Source organism: Miniopterus schreibersii (genome assembly GCF_964146895.1).
Source record: "Miniopterus schreibersii genome assembly, chromosome: X".
Taxonomy (NCBI): domain Eukaryota; kingdom Metazoa; phylum Chordata; class Mammalia; order Chiroptera; family Miniopteridae; genus Miniopterus; species Miniopterus schreibersii.
Window position 1 is genome coordinate 96,452,660 of NC_138104.1, and position 22,689 is coordinate 96,475,348.

The following is a 22,689-nucleotide window of genomic DNA, read 5'->3' on the forward strand; positions in this document are numbered from 1 at the left end:
CTTTGTGGTCCTCAGCCTGGCATTGACTGAGAGAAGGGCACCTGAAGCTGGCCTTTCAGTGTGAGAGCATCATTGGAAAACTGACCTGCATGTTACCCAATCCACATATCACCTGAGGATTATTTTCCAGCTCAAGACCAAATTTAATATTGGTCTAATATTCATTTTCCTTATCATCAGGATTCGATTAGGTAACGTAAAGCCTCTGGTGAGAAATGGACCTTTAATATTGAGCTGAGTTGTTTTTTTTTATTGCTGTTTTTATAGATCAAAAACAGTTGAATATTAGCAATTTCATCTTTAAACCTGCTATAGGATTGAGTGACAGTTTGTAATTTACGAGCAGACTACTTTATGTTCTTCCTAAAGGAACTCCGTATAAATGCCACATCCCTATGCGAACTTCTGGGTAAACTCAGAGTCTAAAGCTAGGCTGTTACCATCGTCATCAACATCCAGCGCTCACCAGGAGCCAGGGCTAGGCCAGCATACCTATGATGGACCTTCGTCCACTGGACATAAGACAAGCTCCTGCATTTTTTTTTTTTTAATCCTCACCAGAGGATATGTTTTTTGTTGTTGTTGTTGTTTTATTTTAAAGAGGGAGGAAGGGGGGCCAGGGAGAGAGGGAGGGAAACATTGATGTGAGAGAGAAACATTGTTCAGTTGCCTCCCGTATGTTCCCCAACCAGGAATTGAACCCGCAACCTTTTGGTGTACAGGAAGACTCTCCAACCGACTGAGCCAATCTGCCAAGGCACAAGCTCCTGTATTTTAACAAAGCAGTGTTTCCCTGGGTGGAAATGGGCTTGTCCTTAGCTTTTGCATCTTCCTAGTAGCAAGAGAGATCCTTTTAAACCTGAAGACCTTCCAAAAAGACACCCCTTCTCCCCATCTCTTGACTGACTTTGTTCCTCAGCATCTAAAAAGGAACCAGATGTCAGTTAAATCTCAGTAAAGGTGCAGATTTTTTTTTTTTAAATGGAACCAGGAACCTTGAAGGCATTATGCTGAGTGAAATAAGCCAGATACAAAAGGATCAATCCTGTATTATTCCATTTTCTGTGAGGTACCTGGAATAGTCAAATTCCCAGAGACAGAAAGCAGAAGGGAAGAGGTGGCCAGCGGCTAGGGAGGGAAGAATGGGAGTTAGTGTTTAATGGGAACAGGGTTTTATGTGTGGATGATGTCGTGATGGTTTGCGGCACAGTGGGAATGTGCTTAATGCCACTGAACTGTACAAGTACAAATGGTAAGGTGGTAACTTCTATATTTCATGTATTTTGCTACAATAAAAAAGGAGCCCACTTGTCTATTGCCATATCCTAAAGCCACATCCAGCTCTGGTATCCACCTAAAAGGGGGTGGTGGGAAAATGCCTAACACTCCATCTTTACATTGTCATCAAAGTTAAGTGACATTAGGACATGGTATCACCAACTTGGCTTCCAAAAGTATTGTCCCTTTGCCCTGGGACATCTTATAGATAACATGTGCTCCTATTAGGGTGACAGTGCCCCAGGGACTTTTGAGCTTGTGCTAAGCCTTACATTTGTTCTTAAAGGGATGAAATTGTTTGACTTTTTGGAACCAGGTGTCTCAGGAACAGAGAGTTCTGTGGTCAGGCATAGTAAGTATCTTCTGGCCTGTTTTTGGTTTTTCAGGGCCACTGGGAAAGGGTCTCCACAGTCTCCAAAGAATGTGAAGATGCCCTACCCAGAGTCCTTCGTGAAGTACCGCTTGGCTGCCTTCTCCAGCCAGGAAACACCCAAGAAGAAAGCAGAGAAAGAGAAGAGCAACAAGGAAAAAGAAGGGGCGCTGGCTCAGTGGCCAGCCAACCCACTTGGGGATGAAGCCCCAGAAAAGCATGTGGTGGACAAGCATGTCACGGAGAAGTATGTGGCCACAGGCGGGAAGGCCGAGAGCGGTGCAGGTAGGCCCTCCTTGCCAACACCACCCCAGCCTTGGCTTTCCCGGCCAGTTTGCCTTCTGACCCAATCCATGATCCATGTGGGAGTCTCGTGTTTGGGGAAGAAAGGCGGGAGGGGATTTTCCTTTAAATAGCTGCACATTGCCCCTCAGTCTCCTGAGAGTCCCCTGCTGCATCGGGCCAGCATCAGCATTTCCCACAGAACGACTCTTCTTTTAGTCCTATAAGCTGCTGTGATGGATGCAGCGAGTTTACCCAGATGGGCACAGCGATGGTGGCTGCTGTGGGACTTGGTGGTGACCCTGTCTCCTCCTCACCTTTCCACTGGCCTCCACTGTGAAATGCATTTGAGTCACAGCCGCCCATTGCAGCGACTCTGCTCAGTGGCTACTTGTGCCAGTCCTGTAGTATTTCCCATCCCCCACCAGATAGGGTCTTCTGTTTCCAAGTGGCAGCTGCCACGTGATTGTGCTCACTAGTTTATTCCCCTTGATCTTTTTTCTGGTGCAGCCTCAGGGAAGCCTGTAGCAGGCACCACCAATGCAGGAGAGGCTGCGAAGATCCTGGCCGAAAAGAGACGCCAGGCCCGGCTGCAGAAGGAGCAGGAGAGGCTGGAGAAGATTGAGCAAGACAGGTATGGGGGTGCTCGGAGTTTTGCCGCGATCTCACACAAAAGGCTGTGGTGGAAAGAGCAACTTGCCTTTCTTTCTAAAGTTTTGGAATTGATAAAGCCTTGGCGGAAGTATAGGTGTGCCTGGCACGTGTCCAGGAGACTGCGCCTTTTATTAGATGTCATTAATGGCAGTGGAACTTTGGTCTTTTCAGACGACCTGGAAACACATAGCTACTGGATCTAAATGTTACCAGCGCTTCCCTTTCTCCTCTTGGACTCTAGGACCAGCCAGGCCTTATAGAGTGACCAAAGGAGTTTGAGCTTTAGTTATAGAATGAAGTTCTCCCTGAACAGACAGGAGGTTCTAAATATAAGGGTTTTGATTCTACTTCCTGAATCATGTTTTCCCCCAAATTATCCTAACTTACACCCCCAAGTGAGAGAGAGGAGGGTTGGGCAGAGGCCCCTGGGTGAGGTGGAAGCCGACGTGATAGTCCACGAGATACGAGGTATGGGGACTCCCATCCTGGAGCATAACATAAGACTAGACTGGTCCCTAAACTTTGGAGGGTACCCAGACCATCCCAGACATGCAGGGAAAACCCACAGGTACAGGCCCTGTCCTGCCTCAACAGCTCACTGAAGTTTGAGAACCACTGTGTTGCATTGTTCATACCGGACACTTGGTCAAAATATAGACAGACAGCCTGGCTTTTCTGATCTTTGTATTCAGAGAGGAATGCATGTGGAAGAGCAAGGTAGATTTTATCTCTAAATTGATAAAGGAAGCTTTTAGGATAATCACAGAGTGCAATTCAACACTATTTAGAGAATTAACATGACAGGAAGCGGCTCTGCAAGACCGGCACTGAGTTGAGAGTAATAAATAATAGAGTAGTATTCTCCATCCTGAAGTGACCTTGACAAGTCATTTGTGGTCTCTGATTACAGGTTTGCTGATTTATTTTTTGAAGGTGGTGGTGGTGGGGGGGGGGGGTAGGTCTGGCTGGTACCTTCTTCAAATTCCAGACTTCTCTGATGATTTTCCCACGTGTGGCTGCAGACCTCTTTATTGAGTGGTGTGCTTGGGCTGGTTTGGGTGGGCCATAGGGTTTGTGAGGGGAGGTTACAGGAGATGAAGATGAACCACGGGACCTCAAATGACAGCCTTGGTAATTGCAGGCCCTGAGCAGGTGAGTAACACTATTGTAGCTGTGTGCTGAGGAAGGCGAAGGTCTTTACCTTCCAGCGACTACCCTTGCTCGCATTTTCCTCACAGCTCAGCTCCTGAAAGAATTGATTGTATTCCCTGTCTCTTTCCTCAGCTCACATTCAGTCCCATAGCTCACACTCACTTGTTCCTCCAAACTGCCAGACGCCTAAGCTATTTCTTTGTTGGCTTGCACCCTGTCCAACCTGCGCTGGCTTCTTTGGCCTCTCCATCTCGGTCTCCCTCTGTCCACCTCTCCTCCCCTCACGTGTTGCCTGGGCTCCCAGCCCTCAGTCCTTGGCCAACTCCACCTGACAAGTCCTCCTGCTTTGCCAGTGTCCCTGTCACGCTGCCAGTTTTTCCAGCTTCAAAAGATTTGGGGCTCACATTTCACGCCATGGTTTCATGGTAGCCATCTGATGTTAAACCAGCTCTGCTTTCATGTCCTTTTCTCCTCTCATTTTCCCTTTTTATCTGTTTTGGAAGCTAATTCCTTCTTATTTTGTGAACCCTCAATACTTTCTGGTACAAGAGAGGCACTAAGTGACACATGCATACTGGCAACTCCTGAACCTGAGCCTATGGCCTGGTCTCTGAGAAGGGCTGTGCTGTCCACTGCTATAGCGTCTAGTTCCATATGGCGACCTGAATGTGAATGTACTACAATAAAGTCAACTTCAGTTCCTTATCTGGACTAGTGACATTTCAAATGCACAGCAGCTACATGGCTAGTAGCTACTGTGGACAGCACAAATCTCTAGAACATTTCCCGAATCGTAGAAAGTTCTATTGCAGAGCACTTAGAGGCTATATTTCCTCATTTGAGTGTGTACCACATGTACCTCAAACCAAGCATTTCCCAAGCAGGCTTTATTATCTTTTGCCCAAATTTCCTTTTTCTTTACAAGCTCTGTGCCCCCATCTCCCCAGGCACCCAAATCAGAAGTCTCAGTCAGCTCTCAACTCTTCCCTCACCTTCCTCCTCGGTGTCCCATCAGTTCCCAGGTCCATCCGTGCTGCCTCTTTAGCATCTCTCTCCTCTCCCTTCTCCTCCAGCCCATCCTCTCCTCTGAGCTCCAACTCCTGTTGTCTGTCACCTGAACTGTGTCTGTGGCATCCCAGCTGAGCTCCCTGCTCTAGGTCTCCTAGAGCTTGTCCATTGTTCACACTGTGTCCCTAGTGACTATTCACACATAAGTGTCATTGTCACGCTCCTGTTCTTTAACAAGCCAGTGACTCCCTGCCCACAGGATCCATCCAAACCCATCAAAAGGCCTTCAGGGCCAGACATGACCTGGCCACCACCTGCACCTCCACTTCCAGCATTCTGGACACCTGCATGACAGGCCCCCACCATGCGATTCCATACCTCTGCTTTCCCTCTGCTGCACATGGACTCATGCTCCTTGACAGACACACCTTTTCTCCAGACTGTGGTCAAGTCTAGCTCCCTCTGCAGCCTTTCTGGCCCTGCACCTAGAAGAGAACTGACACCTCCCCCCCTTCCTCTTTCCTGAGCCCAGCTCTTTGGCAACTGACACAGCGTCATCTGCTCACTGGCCCGCTGTCCCCTAGTAAGCACCTTAAAAGGTTGACATACAGTCCTTGGATCACTGGCGCTCGTGCTCAATACATGTAAAAGGAAGGCAGAGAAGGAGGAAGAGACCCAACTAAGACACTATTGCAGTTGTAGGCTAAGAGAAGGCAGGGGCTAACACTGCATGAAAGTAGTCCTGGAAAAGGGAGGGCAAGTTCATATCAGGTGGCCTAGCTCCGGTCTGAGGACTTGTACGACCCAACAGAACAGGCCGATTCAAAGTTGATGGTGAGGTTTGAGTGTAAGGACTTAGGAGAATGGTGTACCCAATAACCGATAAAGGAAGAGCAGAAGGAATTAGTTTTAGAGGGTAAAAACTATCCAGTTGATTTTAGACAAACTAAGTTGAAAGTGCCTGCAAAATGTTCAGGTGATTGGAAATGGAGTTGACGCCTGGGGCCTAAATAAAAACGAGAGTAATACGCTTGACACAAAACCAGTTTTCCTCTCTCTTGCCAGAATGTGAAGCTTTGCATAGCACCACGTGGGAGGTGAGCAAGTACCAGACAACCTGGGGCTGGAACACAGCGGATATCACTTGGAATAAGATCACCCCACGTCTGTTTTGTTATTAGAGGCAATAGTTGAAGCCACAGACATGCAGTTGCCAAGTACAAGAATAAGACAAAAAATAAAGGTCCTTGAGCCAAACCGTGGAAAGCTGATTATTGTCACAAACTGGTGAGGGAAACGCCATCAGGGATGAGACTACTCAGAACAGAAGGGCTGACAGTCCAGGTACCTGGGGCCCAGGAAGAAGAGCAAAGGCTGACCCAGTGCCCACTACAGTGACGTCAGGGCTCTCTTGGAAGCACACAGAGTAGGGCGTAGCCTCTGGACTTGTGGGTGGCCCAAGATGTAAATCAGGACTCTGAGTTGCCTGGAGCCCAGGTCCACCCTGGGGAAGGCACTGGCAGAAGCCAGCAAGCCAGAGATCTTACTGGGATTCCAAAATGGGGCCCAGTAAGTCACATTAAGAAACTAAAAAAGCTGCTAGGTGCTCACGCAGCAAGACATTTTAAGTTAGACAGCCCCCATGAGCAAGGTCACGATGTCCACGTCAGAGGTCCTCCTGCCTCTCAGACCTTGTGCCTCACTGGCTGAGCCTTCAGGTAGTTGGCTTTTGGGGTGAGAGATGGGGCAGATGGGGCCCATCCAATGTGGGGTGGTGAGTGTGGTGGCAGCCGAGGCAGGAGGGGAGAGCCTCATGGCACAGGGTTGAGGAGGAGTCCTCACAGGAGAGACATTTAATGCTATCTGTACCTGCAGGGTAGGTCGAGGAAAGGCTGTTGGTCTTGACATTTAGGAGGTGAACCGAGATTTTGGAGGGAAATTGTGGAGACTGAAGTCAGCGTGTTAGAGGTGAGAGGACAGAGGTTCTGAACTGTTGGCTGGATGTTAAGAGGCCATGAGTGGAAGGCAGGGGAGAGTTGTTTGGGACGCCTGAGACCTGAGTGTTTTTCCAGGTTATGGGAAAGTATGTGTAGAGGGTGAAACGATGGAAGGAAGACATGGGATAGTGGTAGGAACACGGTGTGGGAGAGTGTGAAATTAATAGCAGGAGTGGTGGCATTTACAATCTTTTGCCTCTAAGCAGAGGAAGAAAGGGGACATTTCTGAGCAGCAGCGTGATAGAAAAGATTAGGAAGCTCAGATCAGGTGGCCCAGGCTTCTCTGCAAAGTGGTTGTGATGCCATTAACAAAGAAGAATGCTGAAGACTGGGAAGAGGTAGAGGTTCAGACTGTTTCCACAGAGATCGGGGGCAGGGATAGGGCCAGAAGGCTGGAGTGGTAGCTGAGGCCCCAGGACAGGTGGCCGGTCAGCCTTGTTTGGGCCTTGCTCTAACCAGTGTTGGCAGCCCAGAAGGGCACAGGGGGCCCTGGGGCCACTCGAGCGTGGATGGGCAGCAGAGTGGGCTCCATGCTATCCCAGCAGTGCTCAGGAGGGGATGGAGGCCTGGGGCACAGAGGAGAGGGAGCAGACACAGTGACTGCACAGTGCTACCCAAGGCAGGTCAGGAGAGAAGGCGGTGAAGGGCAGGGTGAGAGCAGATCACAGAGGGTGAAGTTTAGGATGTTAAAGGTTAAACTTTTTCAAATGAAACCTTTTAAGCACATAAGGAAGAGAGAATAGTGAAAGCCACATACTTGTCCACAGACTGAGCAATTCAAGGTTGAGCACAGGTCAGAGATGCGGTATAAATATGAAAAGGTGGGACAGGAGGCAGCGAAGTGCTGGAGGTTGCAAGTTATCCAGCAAAGACCCTCGCCAGTGGCTGGTGATGGGGATAAGGGTGCAGATGCTGAAGGATTACCACAGGTTCCTGGTACTTTCTGCCTGGTGAGGAAGGGGGTGGGTTTGGGGTAGGTGACAGGAACAAGGACAGAGAGGGTGCCAGAGCCATACATAGGTCTAGTGAATGCTGGAGGGAATGGAGTAATGACAAGGGCAATGGGGTGTGGGTGGCCTGCAGGAGAGGGGTGGTGGGGAAATTACCAAAAATCCATGTTCTGCCTGGTTCTTTAAGCAGGAAGAGAAAGGATGTTCATCCTTGCAGAGGATACTGAGGGGCTCAGTGTCACACAGGCAATGCCAGTCCTGGGGGAAGCAGAGTGTGGTTAATGGAGGGAATTTGATCTGTAATAGGAGGGACAGGCAGGGGCTAGTGGGCTTAGGAGGAGGAATTTCTGTTGTTGGTGATTATGGAGACTTAGGGGTCAAAAAGATAGGTTATGTTCTGCGTGTGTGCATTGGGCACCTCTGAAGTCCTCATGGTAAAATGGGAGGAACACAGTGGCTTTTCAGATCCTGAAGATAAAGAGAAAGGTGAAGCAACATGGGCATTTTTTCACACACAACAGATTCTTTGTGTATTAACTTGTCTAGGACAACCACAACCGGCTCCTTAGAAGAGATGAGAACTGAGATGAGAACGGTGCTCTGTTTAACCTCTGGATAAATCGTGTTCTCCACACGTCCATTTGCGATTATGCTGTGTTGGGTCTACTTAGTCTGTTACTGAGGAATCTAAGAACTGGAGAGTTTTTTTCTGATTAGGCCCCTTAATGCTCTTCTCCAGAGATTTCCAGAATATCTGTTAATAATTTCGGTTGTTGCAGCAATGCTTTTGGGCAGTGCAACCTGTGCTAATACAGAATATGTTTCTCACACACTGTCAGTCGTAGGCTAAATAATGTCTTTAAGTATCTCCTCATATATATATATATCTATATCTATATATCTATATCTATATATATATATATATATCTTTATTGAGGAAGGGAGAGGGAGAAAGAGAGGTAGAAACATCAATGATGAGAGAGTCATTGATCGGCTGCCTCCTGTATACCCCTGGCAGGAGTGAGCCTGCAACCCAGGCACATGCCCTGACCAGGAATCGAACCGCAACCTCCTGAATCCTAGGTCAGTGCTCAACCTCCAGGTCACACCCAGCCGGGCCTCTTCACCTTTTAAAATGTCTCTTTTGTGACATATAGGCTAATTGTCTCCACGATTCCTGAAGCTAACCATTAGGATAGAAGGATCTTCTTTTAAAGTCTTGATCTTTAACAGGATAACAGCATCCAGTAAGTCAGTGACACATTCTTCCAAATAAAGGTAATTTCTGAAAAACATAGTTTTATAGATGCTCTTAAAAGGAAATTGGGAGTTGGAGAGAAGATTCATTTTAAATTGTAAGACAAACTAACATTTGGGAATCTCCCCAGAGCCAGGCATTGCACTAAGTGCTTCCCATGCATTATCTCACTTCATTCTCACAGTGATGTCGTGGAGCCAATAATATAGCCATTCGCACTTTGTAAATGGGCATCAGAAATGTTCAGTCACTTTCCGAGGAAGGGTCACAAGGTGAGTGGCACAGTCAGAATGCAGTCTTGGTCTTGCCCATTTGCCACATTGCCAGTCCGGCACACACTGCAAGGTGAGTATGATCACTCAGGTTTTTTCATAGAGGAGGAAAGTGACTCACATGTGAGCAAGAAGGGCATTAGAGATGTAAAAACACAAGCTTGTCTGTTACACAACGTTCCCTCGCTGCCTAGAGCTCTTTTGTCATCGTATCACCAAGTATTCATCTGTGGGTGAAAAAGGTCCAAATGCCTGTTAAGTTTTTATTTTAATTTAAGTTTTATATTTTTTCTATCACCATTTATCCCCTCTATGCTCTCTTCCACCTCCCCCTGCCAATCACCACATCGTTGTCCATGTCCATGAGTTAAAGTTTATACAGCGGAGAATAAAAGCTACAACAGATTTTTAAAGATTTCCTAACTCAATGGGAAAAGGGTATTTTAATTTCTGTGTTAAATGTCAAGTTTCTTTTGAGCATTTCTTCTGTTTGTTGCTTTAGAAGTGATGCACCAATTAAAACCCAAAGTGAACTTTTTGAGCCCATAGTCACTGCTCTCAAATTGCTGACTGGCACAGTTGTGGCTGTTGAGACACTTGTGCTTAGTTTTTAAAGGATCGCATTAAATAAGACTAATGGGGCTGTGGTCATTTGTGGGTTGACTGGGGAACATCTGTGTCTTCATTACAATATGCTCACAAATCAATATCATCATTACTCTTCATAACAGAATTTCAAGTCAACCCTCGTTAATTTTTTTTTTTTTTTTTGTAAGTATATGGACTGGAGTGGCTTTCTGGGAAGGATGAGTCATTTTCTTAAGTGGATACTAATTGAAGTGCACGTGTCTGTGACTGTGCTGTGCTACACTCCTGTCAGCGCACAGTTCTTTGGCAGTTTGCCTTTGAGCATGTTCTCATCTTCTAATGACAGTTATGTTCTCAAAAGGCTGGAGAGAGAGGAACTGGAACGAAAGGCAGAAGAGGAAAGACTTCGCTTAGAAGAGGAAGCCCGTAAGCAGGAAGAGGAAAAGCAGCGACAGGAAGAGGAAAGGCAGCAGCAGGAAGAGGAAAAGAAAAGGCTGGAGGAAGAGGAGGCCGAGAAGAAGGCCAAAGAGGAGCTGCTGTTGAAAGAAGAGCAAGAAAAAGAAAAGCAAGAAAAAGAAAAGCAAGAAAAAGCCGTGATCGAAAAGCAGGTACTTGGGAGTCTTCATATAGACTCTTCTTAAGGATCTTAGTTAGCATTAGGTAAAATTAGTTAAATTTGAATGACTCATTATATTTTCTTGAAGTATTTTTTCTTAAACCAACTGGGCTGATTATTAAATATGAGTCACTTTGGGCAATCAAAGTGAAGTTGGTAATGTTTGCTGTATGCTTGTTAGGGCTCCCTCAGACAGACCCTGGAGGAGAATTTGGGTGCCAGTAATTGATTTGGGAGAAGATCCCAGGAAACTAGTAGGGGAGTGAGAGGAAAGCCAATGTAAGCGCATTGATGTGTGGGTTTCTATGGGCAACTGCAACTCACTCCCTTTGGGACTATCTAAGAAACTGTGGAACATGCCTAGAATTGTCCCTCCGAGGGATGAGGAAACTGGATTATTATTTATCTACCAACTCCTGCCTCTCACGGATGAAGGTCAATCCTTGGGGAATTAACTTCCTGAAACTCCTAGCCACATATACACTTCATGGCCAGAGGCTGCCATCAGACACAAAGACTTTGGCCATGCATGGGAAGTGTCTACACTTGATTTGCAGGGTAGGTGAGTGAGGCCCAGCTAGTCTGCTGTGTCGTAGAGCCGGCCGTGTAAATCCACACTGAGTGGTAGAGCAGCACCACTTTGGGGTAGATGATGCGGTCAAGGAACATGTGCAAACCCTAGGTAATTGCTACAGTGTTTTCGTAGCTTAGTAAAGCCTATGCCTTGGTTTACCTGTTCCTTTCAGAAGGAAGCAGCAGAAGCAAAGGCCCAGGAGGCAGCTAAACAGATGCGTCTAGAAAGAGAACAGATCATGCTGCAGATTGAACAGGAGCGACTGGAGAGGAAGAAGGTAAGGGCTAAGGGGTTAGGAGGACTGAGGGTGAGGCAAATCCAGTTCTCTTTTGCAGTTGTTGGGTAGAGTGATCTTAGAATTGTCAAATTAGGTCAGGTTCATTGATAGTGCTATTCAGATCTTCTATATCTTTATTAGCTTTCTGTCATCTTGTTCTGTCAGTTACTAAGAGAGGAGTGTTAAAAGCTTCATCTGTGATTATGGAATTGTCCATTTCTCCTTCTTTATCAACTTTTGTCTTATATGTTTTGAAGCTCTGCTGTTAGGTGAATATATATTTCAAAGTACTTAATTTTCCTGTTGAATTGACACCTACCTTTATCATTAGAAATGTCTTTCTCTATCTCTAGTAATACTTGTCTTAAAGTCCACTCCATCGGTCTTTTTATGATTAGCATTTGCATAGTAAATCTTTTTCTGTCCTTTTACTTTGAACCTATGTGTGTCCTTATAAGTGTGAGTAGCGTATAGTCAGGACTTGTTATTTTAATCCAGTTTGACAGTCTTTGCTTTCAGACTGCAGTGTTTGGTCTATTTACATGTCATGGAATTATGGATAAAGTGTGTTTAAGGAGGCTGATTATAAAGGTCCATTATCATGGTGTCCCAGCTCCAGCCTGGGCTTTGTGCTGCTGTAGGTGTAGGCCTGGGAGCCAGGAAGCCAATCTGTGGCCTTCCCTCTCAACTTGCATCTCAGCCTCACTTTCTCTAGGGTGGTCCCCTTGAATAGCAGGTGGTGATTATTGATTTTTTTAGGTAACCTAAGGAGAGGAAGGAGAAAGATGGAATATAAATGAGATGTTGATTCTACATACTTACTAGTTCACTTTTCAAACATTTGACCTTGTTGAGAGGGCAAAGGTGTACATCTGCAAAACCAACAGAAAACCTTTCTATACTCATTATCCTCTGCTGACGTTTCTGTTTTATGAGTTTTCTGAGAAATGTGAAATTGCATATAGACCCATCTACTTTCATGCCTTTTTGGTCTTGCATTCCTCTTACCTGGTTCTGTTTGGTTTCCAGAGAATAGATGAAATCATGAAGAGAACAAGGAGGAGTGATGTGTCTCCAGAAGTGAAGGTAAGCATTCAGAATACCATTCTTTTAAATATGTTTTTTATTGATTTTAGAGAGAGAGGAAAGGAGAGGGAGAGAGAGAAACATCAATGTGAGAGAGAGGGGATCGAATCCGTAACCTGTGTATGTGCCCTGATCGGGAATCAAACTGGCAACCACTTGGGGCTTGGGACGACGCTCAGCCAACTGAGTCACACCATCCAGGGCCAGAATACCATTTTAATAGTTTGTGTGCTGAATGGCAGAAGACATTCAGTGGAATTGTGGATCTCAGAGAGGAGCAGCCAGACAAAATGGACCCTTCCTGCTTTGTTCCTGGCTATATTAAGGAGGCTGTAGGTCCCCAAAAAGAGGAGTCTAAGAGAGGAGTTTCAGAGATGGGGTGGTAATTAAATATTTCCTCAGAGAAATGGGGGTGGGGATGCAGGGAGAGACACAGTAGTCATGAATAAAAAAGAGAATGGTGACATATTAATAAGGGAAACAGCTGATTTGTAATAAGCTCAGAAAACCCAAAGAACTACCATGGAGCAGACAGATGGCCCAGCATGGTTCCAGATAGCCTCTGATGCTTTTCAAAAGCATTTGTATTTTTATGTGAAGTCAGCCTCCCCTCTGTTTGTTTTCAGAAAGAAGACCTGAAAATAGAGCTCCAGCCCACTGTGTGCATGGAAAGTGAGACAAAAACAGTTGTCACTAACAAAATAGGTGAGTGAGAGGTCTGGTTCTTGGGTATCTCATTTCAGGAGGTGAGGGCTTGATGCACTTCCTGCAGGGGACAGACACCTGTGGGTCCTAAGAACATGATTGCTGAATGGGGGCTGTGCACTTTCCCTTCCCCGGTGGAGTCTCAATCTCCAGCACAAATCTGCCGGGAACTTTCGGAAAGGCCTGGGTTCCTTGGTTACTCTAATTATTGCAGTGCAGGAGCTAGCCGTCTGCTGCCCATGCTGCTTTCCAGGGAGCTTACGTGCTGGGCAGGTTCTATTAAAAACTGACCACTATTCTATGACAGTTTCTTCTGCCTGCCACACCTCTGGGTAGTCTAGCTCTTTTCTAGTGTGTACACTTAGAACTTCTTAGGTTTGAATATTTCATGGCAGCCAAAGTCAGAAAAGGCATACCCATCTCAGAGTCACTCTTCACATTTCTCCTTTACTTTGTGGCTCAAGAACCTGCTGCCAGCCTGGCTGGCGTGGCTCAGCAGTTGAGCATCAACCTATGATCCAGAAGATCCCTGTTCGATTCCTGGTTGGAAACATACCCTGGTTGTGGGCTCGATCCCCAGCAGGGGGTGTGGAGGAGGCAGCTGATCAATGACTCTCTCATCATTGATGTTTCTCTCTCTCTCCCTCTCCTTTCTTCTCTCTGAAATCAATACAATATATTTTAAAAAACCCAAAAACCTGCTGCCAGAACTGGGGGACTTGTACAGTGTATGACACAGAGACTCCTGGCTGGGTCCTGAGCTCTGCTGCACAGACACTGGTAATGCCACTTGTCTTCTCTTCCCCTGTGTGCCAGTGATTACCTGGGATTCTTTTTGCAAAAGATATTGCATTATTGGTAAAGCAGAGGATTATATTAATTGCCTCGATATACAGTGGTGCCTCGGTTTTCGAACGTCTCTGTGGACGAGCGTTGTGGGTTACAAACGCCGTAAACCCAGGAGGAAATGCTTCGGTTTTTGAACACGCCTCGGAAGTCGAACATGCCCCACGGCTTCTGCTGAGGGCAAGATCCCTCAGTTTCCGAACGTTTCAGAACTTGAACGGTCTCCAGAACGGATTACATTCGAAAACCGAGGTACCACTGTATATATTTCCTCTGTTGCTCCATTGTTTTGGGTATTTTATGATGAACAGAATGACTTTCTGTTCTCAATCAGAAATCAATGGATTGAACACCTGCCAGGAAGTTAACAGTGTGGAGCGTGCCGCCCCAGCAACTCTCCCCCGAGACGGTTTCTCCAAAGGGCTGAAACCAGTTGGGGGACTTGCTCATCTGGATGCCCTTGATGGGAAATCAAACAGTCTGGATGACTCAACTGAAGAAGTTCAGTCTATGGATGTGAGGTAAGTTGATTTCTGTTGCATTTGAGACTCATCTCTTCTCCAAACACCTCCCCCACCTCATAGTTGATTTCTTCATTTTTTACACATCCCGATCAACTCAGATGGCTTCGGTTGCCATTCAGGAAAGCTCTCAGTGGTACGTTAGTGTCTTGGGTCAGGCTTCTTAGAAGCAGAGCCTAGGGTTTGGGGGTCTAGGGCCTGGGATTTATGGGAGAGAGTCTTAGGAGAAAGTGGAGGGTGTGAGAAACAGGATGGGGCCGGGGAAATCACCGGGCAAGGTGCAGCCCCAGCTGGTCCCATGGGAGCCCTGGAGGATGAATTTCTAGCAGCTTATGATCTGAATGAGAGAAGGGGGCAGCCTTCATGCCGTTATCCATCAGTCTTTGGTGGGGCAGGCAGGTATAATGTGTGTGGGCATGGGGCTCCCGTCAGCTGAAGGCAGTTGTCCAGAACACAAGTGGCAGCTCAGAATGCTTAGCTGCCAACTCTCTCTGCAGCTGAGGGATTGGTGCACCTGCGGGTAAAGGGGCACCCTGAACAGGGCCCACTGTGTCTAGTGTCTCACGTTTAAGGGGACCTGTTATTGAAGACTCGATAACGGAACTAGTTTGCTTTCAGATTCTCAGAACTTAAGGAATTCTCACACTGGTATGTTTGTGGATGATACCACCTGGCAAATTCATCCCAGATGAAAGGAGAACAGTTCGTGTGGGGTGGGGGCAGTGGCACTGGACTAGAGAGCCCCAGGCAGGGCCCTTGGAGTGGAGGCGGCTCTTCGGTCAGGAGGGACCGACAGTGTTGGCAAAAGCTCTCCCAGAGCTTACCCTGCTCTCCTTGACTGCGAATTCTCAGCTAAGTCTAGGGGGAGAGGTATGAGCGGAGGGTCTTTCCCACCCTGGCCTTGAGCCGGATATGTGAAAACCCAACTTCCAGCAGCCCCATCACCAGGGGAGCACGTCCTGTGCACACTGATAGCAGGGCCTCCTCAGCCCTTGCCACCATCTCCCCTGCCACCACCGGCCACCACCAGCCACCATCATGGCCGGCAGCCTCCAGGGAAAACAGCTGAGGCATATTAAAGGTTAACAGAACCCCCCCCCCCCCCCGTGCTGAGCCCTCTTATTCCTTTTGTATCTGGGTGGGGAAGGGGACAAGACATGGCCCCTGCCAGAGTTCAAGAAAGGGAAGGGGCTTTGTGTGTGCACTGAGTTCTCCCGGTAGCTTCCTGTGCCTCTGGAGAGAGGCGATTTCTGGAGGTTACACCAAGGCTGTGGCATCCTCTCCTCCCCAAGCACTGAGAAGCTGTTTAAACCCAGGAAAAGGAGGTGGGGTGGATGTTTTTGCTAATGAGGCAGTTTGCCCAGGGTCCAGCCACCAGAAATGGTATTAGGTCAGCTGCTGCTCAGTGTGAGGGAGATGGATCCTCTGAGCTTCTACAGTTCAACAGGTTTTTCTAGATTCTTCTCTAAGATCTTATCGAGTAAAAAAAGAACAGACCAACCTGGAAGCAGCCTTACTCTGGCTGTTAAGAGAGACTCCAGGTGACAGGCCCTCAAATTGCAGTCAGCCACTCGTGGTTGACACAGCTGCCTCCCATCTCTAGGGAGACGAGAGAGAGAGGGGACCAGGCCCACTGGGCAGGAGCTGGATAAGTCAGGGGTGGAGCAGAAGCCTCATTTTACAGAGGGAGCTGTGGGAGAGTCGCTCTGCAGGTGACAGGGTAAATAATGGGGTCCTTGTTGACGATGGTCCCAACCTTAATGAGCGCTTACAGTAGACAGATGCAGGAATACTCCCCAGTGTGAGCACATCCCACTCTCGGGAGCCCTGGCAGGGAGAAATGACTGTTCGCCCCATTTTACAGCAGAGGAAGCTGAGGCCCAGGAAGTAAAAGCAGCTCGCCCAGGGCTGCACTGCTGGAGAGAGGCAGCACTCCAAGGCCCAGTGCCAACTAAGGCCCTTCTTCAGCTCGCTTTTAACTTCCAGCGTGTGCATTCTGTCTGGGTTTCCCATTTCGAAGGTTTGGGAAGTACTTGACTTCTCTGCAGTAGAGGGCTGGTGCCTGTGCTTCTTGTTTTCTTCCTTCCTGTGGACACTGTGAGCTTGACCTTCACAGCCCTGCTCAGTCCCCTTCCCTAGTTCTCATCCACTGGGGCCTTGTGTCTGTCAGCATCTCAGATGTGAACTAACTTACATTTTTTAAAAAATATATCTTTATTGATTTCAGAGAGAGGAAAGGAGAGGGGGAGAGAGAGAGAGAGAGAGAGAGAAACATCAATGATGAGAGAGTCATTGACCGGCTGCCTCCTGCATGCCCCCGACTGGGGATCGAGCCCGCAACCCGGGCATGTGCCCTGACTGGGAATCGAACCCCCCGATCGCCTGGATCCCAGATCGACGCTCAACTGCTGAGCCACGCCCGGCCGGGCCTAACTTACATTTTTTTACAATGTGTTACACACAAGCTCTGGCTCTAAATCCATCTACTCTAGGAAAGAAGAGTAGTATAACAAAATATTAGAATTAATAGTTCTATCTATCTGTCTGTCTCTCTCCCTCTCCCTCTCCCTCTCCTTCTCCCCTCCTTTCTGCCTGCCACCCAGTCCTGTTTCAAAAGAAGAGCTTATCTCCATCCCAGAATTTTCACCAGTGAGTGAAATGATTCCTGGGGTGTCTCTGGACCAAAATGGAACTGGTAATGCCCGAGCTCTTCAAGATCTCTTAGATTTCACCGGCCCCCCCATGTTCCCCAAGAGATCCAGTGAAAATCTCAGCCTGGATGACTGTAACAAAAACCTGATCGAAGGATTTAACAGTCCCAGCCAAGAAAATACTCTGAACACCTTCTGTTGACAAATACAGCATCTCTTTAATGAAAGGTACAGTCTTTTGATGATAGTCTAAATCTATAACTCCAACTGGGGTCATGAAGGTAGGATAAACATCACGCAGCCTCCTGGATAGGCAGTTTTATTTGAAAAATGCAAGTATGAATTTGAATATGTAGTACATACTGCAGTACACACAAGAATTGAAGTGGATTTCAAGTAAATCCTTCACATGGGAGCCTTTAGCACCACACCCTCCATGCCCGGCCCTGCCGTTAGGGCGTGTGGATGGGTGTGTGTATTGAGAAGCGCTGCCTAAAACTTTGACCCACCACCTATCTCGAGTAGCACCTTATTTAGAAGCAAAGAGAGACTGCTCTAATAGTGGTTCAGGGCGATGTTCATAAAATGAACTTCTCCCCAAGTTTTACTCAGCTACATCTCACATTCTATCCAGAATCATTCGTATACATTGATGAGTGTTCGGCCAGATGATTTCCTGTCCTGTTGACCCGTTCTGGAGCCTTCCAAAGCAACATTTGCTCTTGGAGTGTACCTGAGGGAGTGGGGGGTGGGGAGACTGAAGTTTGTGCCCTGAAGCTTTTGTTTCCCACCTTTGGTCTTTTTTCTTGCCAAAGTCCTTCTAGAAGCTCTTCTCATTTGAGCAAGTTATATATGGGTTCTAAACCCTCTGCATTTATGTGCCTTTAGTTACACATACCTCACATTGGATTTACTTCAGTTTGGGGCTCATTTGTTTTTCAGTGATGAAAACAATTTACCACCAATTGTTTGTAACTTAATAATGCCAATTTTCCTCCCACTTTAGACTTCTTTTAGACATTTTTATAGTCTCAGCATTCTCTTGGCCACTTTGTGTTTTGTGATGCTCCACTCCTATAACAGAACTTTGATGCCTGATATGACCTAGTCCAATCTTTCTCTTTCTTAAATGAGGAAGCAGGTTGGGGAAGCCACATGGCCAAGGTTGCGGTGTTTTGTATACTTATTTCTACCTAACCTCAGCTGTAGGCTGTACACAGTGCATTTTAGAGTTTACGTCTCTTGGCTCTTGGGAAAGCAGATGTGGTACCTTCACACATGAGAGGGAATGTGTGACATAATTTTTAGAATAAAGAATATTCCTGGTTTGGAAGAGCAGCTGCCTTCTTGGACACTCCAAAACCAAAAACAATTCACCTGAGCATTCTATCTCCCTGACATACGGCTTAATATTTAGTCAAAGGTTTCTTTTATTGTTAGCATACCTTGAACCCTTCAGTCCACTGACATCACTATTCAGTAAAGACCAGAAAATCCACAAAACCTAGGCTCCTTGAGTCTATTCTCTACATCTCTAACTAAAAGAAGTGCAAAATCCCTGTCCAAAAAGAAAATACCTTAGCTAGATAACTGCATTTATAACTGTTTGTATATTTTCATTTGTTTTTTAGTCCAGTTCCTAAATTATTCTCAACCAGAGGTGGCACCACCCCTGCATGGTTCGGGGGGGCGGCATTTAGAAATGTGTTGGGGGTTTTGCTGTCACATGGCTGGTGGCAGCACTAGCATTTGGAAAGCAAAGTTTGGGACTTTCAGCAGCCTGCAGGTTTCACACAGTCCGTGCAAAGAAAACTTGGCCCACCTAAAAGAACAGTTCTACACAAGATGATGCAGCACTTCTGCTGAGAGATACCATGTGAACCAAGGAAATAAAATCACCAAGCAGGCAGCAAGTCCCACAGTGTGTGAACATTTTAGTGAAAGGGAATAGAGGCTACAAATTGCAATATACTTGGTGTCTTCATTGGTCTCACCAGGGTTTGTTTGTGAATTGACACAGATGGTGTTGCGAGAAGCCGTGAAGATGCTGGTAGTCAGATCCGAGCTGCTGGCCCTTGGAAGAAGCTTCTGTCATCCTTACCCACTGGATTCCACATTGTTAGATTGAAGTGTAACTGTATTCCTAGTTAGTATATCAAACACTGGCCACTCACGGTAGACACCTTGCGAAGTTGGCCTTGTCGGCTTTAGCGCCGTTTCATGTTATGGTTCTATTTATGAGCTTCGGCTGCTGACAAAGCGCTTTCTGTACTACTTACTGTTACCATAGTGATCATCCGAAACCGAGTCATTCCAGCTCGGAAATTCACCTGTAACTGTTATTCCCAAAGTTGGAGCCCATGAACATTTAGATATTGTTTCCTGTAAATATTCTAGATACTTACCCAGACTCTACTTAAACATATACTGAACTTGGGCTGCATATCTCACACCTGTGTTTAGAAGAAGAAATTCCAGAGGGTTTCTCCCTCTCTCTGGGGTTTCTTTGTTGGAAGTTACTATCAAGAAGCTGTTTTTCTTATTATTAAGCTTAGTCACCTGCAAAACGTGTTGCGTCACATTACTCCTTGAGGAGCTAACGGAATAAGTCTGGTTGAATTAGGAAGCCATTAAACAGTGTGGAATGATTTCTGTTTTCTTACATTCCTATGGACATGAGCAGCTGAGTCTAGTGAGCACCTTTCGTGTTGCACCTTAACATCCCCAAGCTGTAGCCACTCTAATCCATCGAGTGGCTTTTGGACTGAATGAATCGTGTGTCTCATGCACTGCTGGTTGGTTTTCATGTTGTTGCTGTTGGGGCTTTTGTTTGTTTGTTCGCTCCTGTGTTTGCTCAACTTGAATAAAACCAGGCACCGATGGAAATGATAGCGCTCTGAAACGGGGGCCCCGAACGGGACTCAGTGTGTCACTGTAATGGACTTCAACATAAAACATCTGAACGGAGGACAGATGACGCTAGAATGTACACTTCTCATGTTTTACGCCATATAATGTGTTTTCTTAATTTTGTTTCTTGTGGTGAAATGTGACTTTCAGATTAAAATCACCTTTTCTTCTTTGAAACTCTTTCTTGTATAATAAGAGTTCATAAAGATCCATAATGCTGACTGAGGTTTGAAACCAGGAAATATAAAGCAGTGTCAATAGTAATATTGTTTATGTGCTTTCGAAACCAGCTGCAGTTTAAGACTATTAGTTATGGAAACTGTGTATGTTTGTGTATGTGTATATACTAAATAAAATATATGCCTCCACCAACGCAGTGCCATTGATCTTGATGACTATCAGGGAAAATCCCTTTTATGACAAGCACATAGAAAATGACAGCATGACTTTCAAAAAATGCCTCGCATCTTTCTTACAGCTTTATTTTGCTAAAGGTCTGTTTTGTTGTGATCTGTTGTGCCTCACAGCGTCATTGTGACTGTGGTGATGCCTCATTTGCATGATGTGTACATTGTCTTTAACGTGAAATACATTTTCACTGAAGAGTTTGATGGTGTGCTAGTGTTTTGTTTGTTTCTGTAGGCTCAATGAAGAAATCTGCTGAAAGGAAACCAGATTTTTAAAAATCCCATGTGGGGAAAAAACAGCAAAAATCTTGTGTGGCTGTCCTTTCCCTGTCAAACTCATTAAAATTCCTCAGTTGTCAGTTCCAAGTGAAGCCAACTGTGGAAATAAGCTTAAGTGATAAGCTGCCCTAGGACATGATGAACTTCTAAGTACAGTAAAGTTGCTGCACTTTCAGACCACTGATGGGAGGGATTTCTAACTGGTTAAGATGCAGTTAACCTTAGTGTAACCTATGAAAACATTCCACATAGCAATCTGGCGTTTAAACAAAATTATAATGGAATGGTGATTCTTATTTTCCAGTAAGCTGAAACCCAGACCAGCTTTTTTGTATCGAATTCATGGCTTGCCTGAAGCCTGGGAGACAATACCAGTCAGGACCAGAAGCCAGAGAGGCAGCGCTGGAATGGAGGTGTTGGAACCTGCACGGTAACTTCTAGGCTGCAATTTCCAAGCTAGGGCCCGGTCTGTGCAGCCCTCCCCAGCTGTGCTGACAAAGGCTTTGGCGAGGGCACAAGAGTCAACATCCTAACTCTTTCCATATGCTGGCTTTTGACACTGGCATTACAAGTAGCTTCTGTCATCATGAGCTCTAGCCAGAGGGTCACAGTAGAGGCCAGTCACTCCTAAGAGCAATTTCTATTTTGTGAACATTCTACATTTTTTTTAGTATGTACAGTTTTCCTATTAGCAAATGTCTCTGTAAACTAAATTTAGAAAGCAGATGTAAAGAACTAATTTGTTTCTAGAGGTACACCCATTACATTGAGGCACAACACAGGGTGACCTCTATCCCCACGCTTCAGCATTGTTTAGGAAGCACAATTATTTAAGAAAATGGAGTGAGAACTCATAGAAACATTAGAAAAGAGAACCCAAGAGAAACAACTAAAAAACTTGTAGAATAATTTCACAGGGAGCCAACTACTAAATAAAGAGAACGTTATAGTTTTCTTACACATTAACAATAAACAGGAAGTAGATCCCAACAAAACCCATGTAATTCCTAGAATGTCTAAAACTTGACTGTGGTACATTAGCATAGACGTAAACCCATGCCCCTAAATGGGAAAACCTGTGCTTGTGAAGAAGACCAACAGTAGGTGGCCCTCACATTTGTGCAGTCTTTGTAAACTAAATGAAGTTCCATGAATGGGATTTCTTTTTTGCAACTTGAAAGTATAATTTTTACGGTTCATGAGAGAAAATAGACATACTTTTTCTGCCAAGTTGGACCCCGTGGAGGCTGCTGGGAACAGGACTTCTATGAGGACAAATACGTCTAGAAGGCTGTGGTCCAAGGCCATGTTTGCTGGCAACAGGCGGGGTCTCTGGATCCAGAGGGAGCACACAGCTCTTCTTAAAACTGAAGGAGATTATGCTCGAGATGAAACTGAATGCTATCTGGGCAAGAGATGTGCTTATGTGCACAAAGCAAAGGACAACACAGTGACTCCTGGTGGCAAACTGGACAAACCCAGAGTCATCTGGGGAAAGGTAACTCGTGCTTATGGAAGCAGTGGCATGGCTCGTGTCAAATTCCGAAGCAATCTTCCTGCTAAGGCCACTGGACACAGAATCTGTGTAATGCTGTTCCCCTCAAGGATTTAAACTTACTGAAAACTAAGTAAAATGGATTTGTTCTCATAAAAAAGAAAGAAAATGAACTTACATCTAAGAAATGAGTTTTTAAAAGGGAGTTTTAAAAAGGAGATTTCCCCCCAACAAATAGTAAACTATATGATTAAACTTCCAAAACTAAGACAGTATAGTCTGATAGAGAAAGAGACAGAATTTGGAATAGAAATAGAGATCAGCAACATACCCACGAGTTATAAGACTTTAAGGCATGATGGGGTGGGGTTGGAACATTTGTTCTGTAGAGTGGACACATGGTTTAGTGTCTCCTGGGGGAGTGAGTTTAGCATCTCTGATGGAGTGGGGTACAGGCTCAGAGGTCTGAGGAAATGAAAAAGACAGGAGGAGGATCCAAGGTGTGGGTACAAA

General features: G+C 46.0%; 1 protein-coding gene and 1 pseudogene across 5 annotated transcripts in view; both read left to right on the forward strand.

Annotated features, from left to right (window-relative positions):
• Window positions 1-22,330, forward strand: part of MAP7D2 (MAP7 domain containing 2) — a 95,812-nt gene extending 73,482 nt beyond the window's left edge. For 2 of the 4 annotated variants that reach the window (XM_081126710.1, XM_081126708.1), the window contains 9 exons: window positions 1,665-1,933; window positions 2,441-2,564; window positions 10,171-10,417; window positions 11,172-11,276; window positions 12,306-12,362; window positions 12,989-13,067; window positions 14,248-14,434; window positions 17,038-17,313; window positions 19,106-21,975. In XM_081126710.1, coding sequence (XP_080982836.1) covers window positions 1,665-1,933; window positions 2,441-2,564; window positions 10,171-10,417; window positions 11,172-11,276; window positions 12,306-12,362; window positions 12,989-13,067; window positions 14,248-14,434; window positions 17,038-17,287 — 1,318 coding nt within the window. In that variant the 3' untranslated portion in view covers window positions 17,288-17,313; window positions 19,106-21,975. Of the gene's footprint in view, window positions 1-1,664; window positions 1,934-2,440; window positions 2,565-10,170; window positions 10,418-11,171; window positions 11,277-12,305; window positions 12,363-12,988; window positions 13,068-14,247; window positions 14,435-17,037; window positions 17,314-19,105 lie in introns of all 4 variants that reach the window. The other 2 variants (XM_081126709.1, XM_081126711.1) reach the window with 2 other exon arrangements.
• LOC308551086 (large ribosomal subunit protein eL33 pseudogene) lies at window positions 21,024-22,293 on the forward strand (annotated as a pseudogene). The gene is made up of 2 exons: window positions 21,024-21,111; window positions 21,913-22,293. The product of its transcript is annotated as a large ribosomal subunit protein eL33 pseudogene (transcript).
• Window positions 22,331-22,689: the final 359 nt, after the last annotated feature.